This window comes from Leptosomus discolor, chromosome 9 (genome assembly GCF_034619465.1).
Source record: "Leptosomus discolor isolate bLepDis1 chromosome 9, bLepDis1.hap2, whole genome shotgun sequence".
Classification (NCBI taxonomy): domain Eukaryota; kingdom Metazoa; phylum Chordata; class Aves; order Leptosomiformes; family Leptosomidae; genus Leptosomus; species Leptosomus discolor.
This window is the reverse complement of record NC_141399.1, coordinates 29258407-29269575: the sequence shown is the minus strand read 5'-3', so window position 1 is coordinate 29269575 and position 11169 is coordinate 29258407. Positions and strand designations below refer to the sequence as shown.

Genomic DNA, 11169 nt, shown 5'->3' with positions numbered 1-11169 from the left:
AGAGCAAAATACCCTTCCCTAGTCTGGAAGGGCTGCTTGGTGGATGCAGCCCGCCCCGCGCTGCTGGCCCTGGGGGTCGCCGTGCCGCCGTGGCCGGGGCTGGGCGGAGGCTGGGTTTGGCCCGTTCCCGGGCGGGCGCGGCCGGGCGCCGCGCGGGGCCTTGGGCCTTGGGCCGCCCCGCAGGCCGGGCCGTGGGGCTGAGGCGCTTTTCCGTGCGGCGGGCACGAACCCCAGCGCCTACCAGCCTGGGCCGCTATGAAACGGTCTCTTTTATTGGTCGGCTGCCCGGGCCCGCTGCTGCAACGGTAGACGCCATTGGTGGCTTTCTCCTCCCATGCGCAGCTTGGTGCGGAAAATGCCCCTGGTATCGACAATGGCTGCCGGGGCCGCGCTGCGCCGCCGGGGGCCGGGCAGCCCCACGCCCGCCTGAGCGGGGCGACCGTCGGCTCGTGGCTGATTCTATTTCTTTTTTTCCTGCAGGTTGCTGAAAAGTGCCTTTCCTGAAGCCACCGCTGCTTGGATTTCTGTCTAGGGCTGCCTCTCTCTGCCCCTCGCCCCCCTCTCTTTTTAATTCGGCGTTGCTTGCGGTTCGTGCCCTGACGGCAACTCCTCCAGCCTTGTCCCTTTTTTTTTTTTTTGCTCCCCATTTACACGCAGTTTGCTCAGCCATTTTATTTTTTTTCCTTTCCTCGAGTATGTAGCAAATATTTAAAAGAAAAGAAAGAAAGAGGAAAAAAACCCAGACGTCCTTTTGCTCGTTTTGATGCTCGCGAACCGTAATTTTTAGAAGCAAGAAATAGAAGGAAAAAAAACCCTGAAGTTTTCTCCCCAAGGACCGAGACCATTCCACAAACTGAAGTGCTGCCAGCAGCATATGCTTTTTGCAAGAATAATTGAAACCATTAACTGGAGAGCACAGAATTCTTTTGAAAGTCTGCCAGTTATTTGCAAGTAACTTCGGCAGTGGCACAAAATATAACACTTATATTTTAACTTCTACAATTGCACTTTTAGGAGCTGGCCTCTAATTTGATTTTCAGTTCTGATAAGATTTCTATTTTATGATTGGCTTTATGTTTAATTCTTGTTTAAACAAACACGATTTGACTTAAATGAAAACCTAAGTGCTGATGAATAGGAGTTCTACCAAAGCAACAAGTTAGTTATTTCTTCACGTTTAACTTGAATTCACTTTTTTACCCTTTTTTTAAAAAAAAAAAAGAAGAAAAAAGTAAGATCAGCAGTAAATATTGCCCTGAAGAAGGGTGCGATTGCTTGCATTTTAATTTTTTTTTTTTTAATATGGCTGTAAACGTTTCCCTTGTTCGTGATACAAAATGGCTGACGTTAGAAGTGTGTCGAGAGTTTCAGAGAGGTACTTGTTCTCGATCTGATGCAGAGTGCAAGTTCGCCCATCCGTCACGGAGTTGCCATGTGGAAAATGGTCGCGTTATTGCCTGCTTTGACTCCCTAAAGGTGAGGACTGTCTAATGCGTGCATTACCTAAGCTCACTTGCTTTTCCTTCTCTTCCGAATGGCTTGGTGTGCTGGGGTGTGGGATGTGCAGAACAACTGTTTATTGCTTTGTTTCTGCAGGGAGGATGCTGCCCGTGCAGGATGTAGCTCCTGAAATCTAGGCTGAGTCTGACATCAGGTGCAGTTGCCTGGTGTGCCAGGCAATCGCAGGGAGAGAGAGGATTTTATCCAGAGCATTTTCCAATGATAGCTCAGGTCTGATATGGCTGTCCTCAAACTGGAGAATGAATATTGTGGGCAGCAAATGAAACTGAAATGAGGAAAGTAGAGAACTGAAACCCAGTGCTTTAATTTGTGTCCAGAGCACATCAGCTATGCATTCAGTGCAGAGACCTGAAATGTGCTTTTAATGAGCAGAAATGAGAGCAACATTTTAAGATAATGAATCGGCTTTATGTGTATTTCCTGGAGACAGAATTGCAGATGCACTCGAAAGCTGTCCTGTAGATGAGGAACAGACAAAATATTTGGAGAGCAGCGCTCCCAGAAAAATGGGTGTTGGGAAAATGCTTTCTGCAAGGGACATGCAAACAGGATGGCTCTGCTAGGCTTGTCCGAGTTACAGCTAAGCCTTTTTGCTAGTGCTCATCTTTGCAGAGTCGATTTTGCAGGCAGTGAATGGCTCTTGGTTGCTTATCACTGTTGGAGCTCCAGGGGTGACTTTCAAAATTTACCAAATACTTGAGGTCTGAGTCGGGGTGGAGGGCTCACAGGGAGGGGAGGTGGGTATCCCTGTTTGGGACCACTTCACCATGATTCTTGGGAAAGGAGCATCTGCCTTCTTTTTTTTTTTCTTTCTTTTTTTTTTTTAAATTTTTCCCAAAAGTGTGGCTCCTCAAAGGTGTTTTAAATAGGATGGTAAAAACCCTGAGACAACATGGATAACTGATTGCTTTTGAGAGCTCTTGACATTGTGTTTAATATTTTGATCAGAGTAATTAACCTGTTTGAGTTTCTAGAAGGAATCTGGTACATTTTACAAGCTTAAAAGCTTTTCCTTGAACTTCAACTGTTGCTCAAAAAGATTTGAGTTTATTTTTATGAGTGTAATGAGTAACAGAACTGGTGTGATTATGTATGCACAGGTTCAGACCGGGGCTGGATCTGGTCTAACATGGCTTTATCCATTTTATTACCGTTTGTGGCGTCTTCATATTTTCACTTCTGTTCCCTTTTACCGAGAAGCTCAACTTCCTATTTGCATTCATTTTTGCTCTTTTTATTCTGATTATATGCAATAACTCTTTGTTATACAGTGACTTTCAAATGTTCATTTACATTGCTTGCTGGTTTGCTGACAGTGAGAGACAAAAGTATTTTTATCAGAGAGAAAAAAGTCATGTTCCTTACGCCCTTGAAACTTTTGAATTGTAGCCAGTGGCGGTGTAGATACTTTGAATGAAAAGATTAATATATGTTTACATTTTATAGCATTTCTTTGTGAACTGAAAAGAGTGCTGTTATGCGGTGTAGGGTAGTACCGTGCCCTTTGCTGAACTTGCCTGATGTTTGCAGCATCCTGGGACAGTGTCCCCTGTGCAGCCACCCAGCTTGCCTTGGCTCTGAGCTGCACTGTAGTCCAGTGTCACCCAGTTGGTGACGCTTCTGCGTGTGTACTGTTTGCGGTGCAGCATCTGCAGCGCGCCCAGCCTCTCTGTGCTGGCACTTCTCTGCACAGCTGGGGCTGAGATGTGCATGACCAAGTCTATGGGCAGCTGGGGTCCAAATCCCACCTGCTGGCACAAGCAAACACTTTTTGTGCTTCTGCAGTGGGGAATGGGATGGGGAACACCATGTTGAGGAAGCAAAAAAAAAATTGCGAAGGAGTAGGGTGTGACCTTCTACGTCTCAGTGTGTTTCCTGTGTAACTGGATGTTAAATAATGTTCTTGTTGAAGTTTCCTCTTGCCCAGTATGTGCTAGTTAAATAGCCTGAATTTTCCAGGGAACAAGTTTTTCAGGCTTAGGAAAGCCTCGTGAAGGGCTGACAGCTCTGTCTTTGGGAAGTACACTGAGAGGAGAGAGGTCAGACCGTGTAGAGCACTTGGCCAAAGGTTGGTGATGGGGATGTTTCTGCACCCCATTTCTCAGACAAGAAGTGGGTCTTGGAGCAATTCATTCCTCCAAACCCACAGATCTGGTAGCTCTCACTGAGCAGAGCCCCGTTTGTGCTGTGCCATAGAGAGGCGCAGTCCATAACGCTGCAGCCTGTGTGTGTGCATACACCATGTATTTCCCAGTGGAGATAACCGCCCTGGTGACTAAACTCTTGAACAATGCTCATTCTGTTCTTGGGCTGGAGCTGGGCTTGCGAATGGTGTCGAGGGGATCGTGGTCATAACGGTGGCCTCCCTTACTGGTGATGAGATAGATGTTATATTCTCAGACCTGTTGAGAAGAGGCTTTTCATGCCCATCCTGTGGATGTCTTTGTGCGCTTAGCCACTGTTTCCCTCCGACAGCTGTTGAACACTGACCTTCTCTCCTGCGGAGGGCTTGATAGCTGCTTAGTGCTCTTTTCATCTTTTCACGCCCTGCATTAGCAGAACATCTGTGTTGCTTTATTGGAAGCAGGATATAGGATGCTTGCAGCTAATAAGTTTTCCCTTGTCTTGCAGTCGCCCAGGGCTTTGTTCAGAGGTTGCTTATCTGCATCCATTGTGTAGTGCTGTTGCTTGTTTTCTTTCTCACAGACCTCTTAAGTCTGAACAATGCCTTCATACAGGAACTTCTGATAACCCAGAGTACAATGGTTTCACCTCGCTGGTCAGGTCACGCACAGCATCTATATGCTTACTGCATCTCACTTTTTTCCTTTTTTTCCTCAATCTCATATAGCAGTTCCACCTCTGTTGCAGAGGTAAGACCAGTAATGCTTCCAGAAGCAGTCAGACTGAGTCAGTGTGGGTTGTTTCACTGGTGAATGTGTGCTACCTGTAAGCTTGTCAAGAACACACAGAACTCCTGAGTGTCATGGCGGGGCTTCAGTGATGCTCAGGTGGGGCTCACCAGGGCATTCTCTGCAGGAGTGTTGTGTGGTTGTGCAATGCTTTGGTCGTGAAATATTTGGTCTTGATTAGGTTGGAAGTGCAGGGCTGGATCTTGCTGTCCTGAGCTGTGGTTCTTCGAAGGGGGAGTTTGCACATTTATAGGCAGCAGAAGGAAACTTTCTCAAGCAGATTGATATGAAACTTAAAAATAGTTCCTTGCAAGAAGCTGTTCGCAGATTCAAATCAGATGCCAAGAGAGCTCTCACTCTCTACTTGCAATTCCCCGCTCGTTATTCTGGAATAACAGTGTTTTCTGAATTAATTTGTGTGAATGGAAGGGCAAGCTGCACTGCTTGCTGGAGGGCAGTTCAGAGACACAAAAGCCAGCCACCGTTGGGCCACCCCCCTTCCAGAAGTGACCACAAGGGCTGCTGGGCAGCAGCTGATGCTCCGCAGTACCCCCCTAGGCAGGTCCCATGGCACGTTTGAGACATGCTGAGCAAAGGAGAAGTGTACTGTCATTGCTGTAAACCCAGATGGCCTTTGGGTTCATTCATCACCTTCTCTCCCAGGCTTGGTGTGCACTGTCCCGTGCATAGCTGGTGCTTTTTGCAAGGGTCAGGACACAGTTTGCTGGCTCGTGGCAATTAATACAAAGGCTTGTCGTGGCACTGTGGTGGGCTGTCTGCAAGCACTGATCAAGTCATTAACCTTCCTATTCAGGCTGCATCAGGCAGGCGCGGTATGAGCCTGTTTGATTCTTAATTTCCTGGCCAGCAAATCATTAGTTGTGTTCTTCAGTTTCTAAAGATGTCAGGAGGGGAAAAAAACATCTTCTTTGGTCACTAGAAACACTAATGGAGCAGTAAGCTGAGAGATGGGGCATTAGGAGGTGGTGATGTATTATATAAAAATATGTAGGTAATGCACACCAGGTGTTCACAGAGGCTTTGATTTATGCTGCTCACAGTTTAGGTATCTGTACTACGGACTCATGGTTTAAAAAAAAAATTACAAGCCCAGCTTTGTGAGGTGTGGGTTCTTTTGGTTTTTTAAATTGCTTTATGTAGATGTTTCCATATGCAAATCAAAGTTTGGAAGAGCATTTTGAAAGACAGAAAATAGTGTGCTAAAAATTTTAGGGATATGAATTTTGACTTTGGGAGGTCTAATTTAAAAAACATTGTTAAGCTATTGTGTGTTTCAAAGCAGTTATATGTTTAAAAAAAAGGCAAGTTGTCTGTGAACAGGTATAAAATCAGGAGTTGAAACTACAGTTTTGTCTACATTTTCTATTTTCTAAAAGAAGTGTTATTATCTGGTAATAGTATTCAAAGTCGCACAGCAGTCTAAGTTCTCTATGCTTGGACAGTAAACGTACCATGTGATCTTGAAATTGATGCACCTGAGGCTGTTCCTTATAGTTTTAATGTGAATATGTACCTGGTTTATGCTGACTTCACTAGAATTATTTCTGACTTACTGGTTTGCAGTCAATTTTTTCTTTAAATTTAAATAAACTCCAAAGTAGGAAACAACTAAAAACACCCACTAAACTTAGCATATGGTTACTCTTTTACAGTAGAAGAAAGCAAACAAAGCCATAGAGGTATTTTTGGAGACACTCTGACTGCATGTCTCAGCTCAATGTAATGGAGATGCAAATAAACCAGATGAGCAGTGTTGAGCCAAGTCACCTTTATGAGAAACCTTCACTTTTCCGTTGGTCATTAGGGCACGTACCTGCATGGCAACAGCATTTGGTGATGTGAAGTAGGTTTGTAGCAGCTTTCTGTCTTGTCTGGATACTAGTGTGTCTTACAGCACACCATAAGTGCTTTTTATAACTACTGAATCAAACATCTGAAAGTGAGGGGAAAATGTATTTAAACTCAATTTTATTTATAAGAACTGTAGCTCTTAAAGTAGAGTGGTACTTGAAGGAGAATAGGAGAGTTCATGGAAAAAAAAATAGTTAGGCTTGATCCCTTCTTCTCTATGGTTTGCAATAAGCTTCATGTTTTCACAGCTTAATTTAGTTGGCACATGCTGTGTATACTCTCATGCAATGTCTCCAGAAGTTTTTTGGCACAGCGGGATGGAGACTACTGATGAAGAAACTCACCTGGCAGTGCCTGTGGCTGAGCATCTTCCAGCCCTGCCCCAGTATCTGGACTGCAGATGCTGTCTATTGGGGTCAGGATGGTTATTTGGATGGTATGTGACCTCCCTAGGCGTGTTCAGCTTTCCAGGGAAAGATACACTTTGTTGCTTTAATCTGCCTAACTGATCTTTCTGTAGGACAGAGGTCTGTGCAGATGATTTATTTAGCATTATCCATAGGTTTCTCTGATGTCCCAGCAGTCTCACTTCATTTATCTGTGACTCTTTGACAGCTGAACCATGACAGATGAGCACTGGTGAATCTTGCTATTGTGGTTTAAAAGGTTGCTGCCCTGAGCTCTCCCCTTGCTTCTCTGTTGCTGGTTACTGCCTCTGCAGCAGGGCTAGGAGGAGGACAAGAGGGCCTTAGATGCTGAATATGAAGTCCAGCCTCTGAGCTCTGAAGTCCCATTGGTCCTGGCTCTGTGCAGAAGTGCTCGGCAATGAACGCGTTTAACTGGAAACAGGCTGGTGTTACCTGGTGACTCTGCTACAAGGACAGCAATAGACAGCAAGTGGCAGGAAGGTCTTATTCATTGCCAGCCATTTGCAAAGATGTAAGGCAGAGTCCTTGGCAGGAATTCCTTGTCTGTGCCTTAAAGTAAACAGGTGATTTTTGAGGCCTGCTATGAAGGCAGAAGAGGTTGGCCCTGTCCTTATCTCTGTTGGGTCTTTCTGCAGCTGAAAAGCCTCAGCAGTGAACACTTTATCTTGCCCTTTACATTGCCAAGGATGTGTGTTCTGTAAAGCTGGTGTTGTCCAGGGGGAACACGTCAAGAAAGGCGGGGTGTTGGTAGGCTTCCTGGTGCCTAGTGTAGTTCTGGTGCTACCCTGGAGGGATGCTCCCTTTTCAGCTCATTGCTAGAAGAGTGGAGAAAGTCCTGGGAGTAGTGTAGCTCTGATGGAAACTGTGAGAAGTGAGACCCATGCCAGCATAGAGGGCCTATTGGGTGCTCCTGGAGGTATGAGCTGGAGGGGTCACACTGAGGTGGATGTTGAGAGCCTGTGGGGAAGCTTGCAGAGAGTTGTCTGAAAGGAAATGCTCTCAAAAACGGTCAGTGTGACACTTGTAGTAGTTGGAGTTCACATTTTCTTAATTGATTATGCTTGAACAACTTCCTCCTGAAAGTGTTAGTCCCTCATATGCCAGATTGGCCTACCTAACAGATCTCAGACTCTTACTTATGTGGAGGGTGGGTATTAGATGACTTTGGGTATTTGCTTTGCAGTGGGTGCTCAGCAAATACAAGCATCCATGTTGCTTTCCCCATCTAAAGCTGTAGGACTGTTGCACAGACTTGGTCAGCATAAACACGTTCATCAACTAATATAAATAAAAGTGAAAGTCACTTCTGAACGCTTTTCTCCCTGTCCAACGTGTTTTCCTGTGGAGAGGAGTATGTTTCTTCCTGCTGTCCTCTCCTACCTCTGGTGGATCTCTTGCATTGTCCCACATATGACTCCTTTGATAGCACAAGGCAATGTGACTCTTCCCCTGCCTGTTGTGTGGCACTGCTGAAGCCAGGCCAGGGAGTGAGGGTCTCCAAGGCAGTCTTCTCGCCCTTGGGGTGGCCTTAGCCTGATGAGTATCAAAGTGTCTGTGGGGAGGGACCCTGGTAGGTCTTTGGTGCCCATCTTGTGCTGCAAGGTGAAGTCATTTGGACTTTTCTGTCCTTCCATGGATATCTGTAAGCAGGGTCTTGGCAGCTGACCTGGAGTACCTGAGGGATGGGCAGCCCCTCCTGGCGCGAGGATGGGGTTTGACTCATCAGGAGGACCCTGAACAGATCTCCTGTCTGTGGCAGTGCATGGTCACAGGGTAACACGAGGTCTGGCCTTGTGTTTGTAGAAATGTCCTCTAAAGGTCTTTTGTCTCTGAAGATGGAGAGCACCATCTGTGCCCCAGACCTCCTGACCCCACATATCTCCTGAGGGCTTGCCCACATAGGAGCAGATGCCTTTGCTGTTACCCGATGTTTGGAGGTGCCAGTCTCATGCGTGGTGTCCCTGGGTCAGGTTCAAGAGGCTGACAGAGGTGCGGGTGCAGGCTGGCATGTCGGGAGGCACTCCATTGTGAGGGGTAAGCACAGGACTCTTGTCCTTTTCTTTCTTCCTGTAGCTGATGAATTTATTACAGCTTTTCCTTGGGCCTCAGACTTGTGTGCATTTTCCCTTGAACATGTTGAAAAGCAGAGCTGTGGCCACAAATTTGTCCTGAGACCGCAATTTGGAGGCCAGCCTTTTTTGGGGAGACAGGCCAAGCAAATTCAGCAGCAGGGTTTTCCTGCGAGCCTTGCCTTGCCTCTCCTCGCCAGCCAGCCTTGGCAATGCAGGGCCTCTGCTCCTGTCTGCAGCTCACGTTGCCCCAGTCTTCTCCCTGTGGCACAAGCAAACCACCATCCCCAAAGGGTAAGGCCAGCAGCATTTACATTACTAATATCAGCCAAGAGTAACCTTGGTTTTCTGGTTGGGAAGATAATGGTAAAGTGCTGACTGCTGCTTACACTTGCCTAAAAAAGCAAGAGACAAATTCTTTCGGGATGTGACTCTAAACTCTTCTGAGCTGCTGCATGAACTTAGGCAGATACATTTTGAAACCTTTTATGGGCATATTGCAATGTTGCACAGGCCATGGCATGCCGCCTCCTGCTCCTGAGGATTGCTTTCCCTTTTTTAAGGGCAAAACCCTCCAGACTGAGGTTCCAGTTCTGCAAAATATTGAAGCCTGATTTTAAGCACTGTAGAATTCCTGTGGGCAGCAAAGAGTTCCTTGTGCTGAAGTGCGCTGTTGCATGAGGTTTTGAGAGGGAAATGGTCTTCTTGGCCCTTCTCCAAAGGGGGAGAACTGCCTGTGATCATTTCCTCTGTCACCTTAGCCTTTCCAGTTTGGGAGAGTTTCTTGGCATGTGCTCAGCACACACACCTGGAGCTTGCAGTCCCACCAAGTCTGCTTGGATCTGCAAGCACTAGCTCTGTGCCTGTGACCCAGCGCAAATGCAGTGTAGTGCTCTGCAAGCCCCAGGGGTTTCCTCTGCACTGAGAGGAGGGAGATGGGGTGTTGAAGCCCAGCTAGCAAGCTGCGGCAGCGCTTGCATTTAGCCTTGCGTAGCTGTGAGTCAGAAGTTGGCCAAGGGAGCACAGAGGGATGTGTGTTTGTACAGTAAGCTCTGGCACCTCGGCAGGTGCCATGTTGCAGGCTGTGGCACTGCCAGATCCACCTGGGGAAGGAAATTCAAGCTTTACGTCTTCTAGCCCTGATCTGTAGCAGTAGCTGACGCTGTGATTCAAGTAAATGCCCAAACCTACAAATCCCTATCCCTGGAGACAGTTTGGGGCAAAGAGGATCCTTGTAAACATGGAGTCACACTCGGCCATGGTGTCCTGTCTTGCTGTTGTGTCAGTGAAGCTACCTAGCTACTTCTCTTGTTCATGATTGCATTAGCCCAGCGAAGCCAGCTGGGGGAAAGGCGGTGGAAGATGCCTTTGGGGAGAATGACTGTGAACAAGCATGAGGAATTGGTGGATTTCTTCAGTGGCATAGCATGAGTTTGATGTAATCCCTTTGCTGGCAATAGCTTTCTGCCACTTGGTTCACGCATCTGAAGGAGGGTACAGTAACATGCATTTATGTAATTGAGCTGTTCGGAAGCTTTAAAATAAATATAAACAAGATGTACCAGGCTTTCTGGAGAGCCCATCATCTGACATCTCCCACAGAGCATTTAAATAAGTGGTTACATTTCCAAGTGAGGAACTGAGCTCTTTGAAAATCTGCCCTTATAAATATTGTTACGCGGGTATTCAAATAAATGCTTTGAGGCACTTAGGTGAATGTTGCCCTATACAGGCACAGTTTTACTTACAGCTTATTAATGTTTTATCACTGTTCATAAAACAGCAGAGAACCAGGCACTGACCCTGTTCCTTGCCCCATGTAGCCTCTTGTGCCATGTCTGATAATGGCCTTTTGATTAGAGGAAAGGCCAAGGATTTGGAAAGCCAGCTTTCAAAGCCTTGTGATGATGTAGGCTGCTTTAAAGCTTTGTAATGTCAGTCTCTGTGCCTAATTGCACTTTTTTGACCTCACAGGAGCGGTACAAAGAAAAATGTCTTTGAAGGCTGAGTGGAGCTGAGCTACTGTAGTAACAAGACTCTGAGTGTTTTAGCTAGATGTCCTAACTGAGTAAGCATTTCAAACCCTGGCTTATTCTAAATGAATAGCTATCAAACATGGTTAGTTCTTCTGCGAGCTTACCTGTCTGTTATGAAAGCCCCCTGTCCTGTAATGCCAGTGAAAATATTCAGCTTAACCATAGCTAATGTGTTAGGATAGTAAAATCTTTCTGCTGTCCATGCAGTAGAAAGTATATGGCACAAAAGCAATGCTGATTTCTGCTCTCAGGAGCCTTGGCTCTCTGAACATCTGGTTAGTGTTTGGCCTTGGTTTTGGGTTTCAGTGACGTGGTTACTCGGTGTACCCAC

The 11169-nt window shown here is 46.4% G+C and overlaps 1 protein-coding gene across 2 annotated transcripts in view; it reads left to right on the top strand.

Moving 5' to 3' along the window:
* Nucleotides 1-1231: 1231 nt before the first annotated feature.
* The window catches only part of MBNL3 (muscleblind like splicing regulator 3), a 54975-nt gene continuing 45037 nt past the window's right edge, over nt 1232-11169 (top strand). For both annotated transcript variants that reach the window (XM_086469874.1, XM_086469875.1), the window contains exon 1: nt 1232-1476. In XM_086469874.1, the coding sequence (XP_086326000.1) occupies nt 1303-1476 (174 nt within the window). In that variant the 5' untranslated portion in view covers nt 1232-1302. The remainder of the gene's footprint in view (nt 1477-11169) is intronic.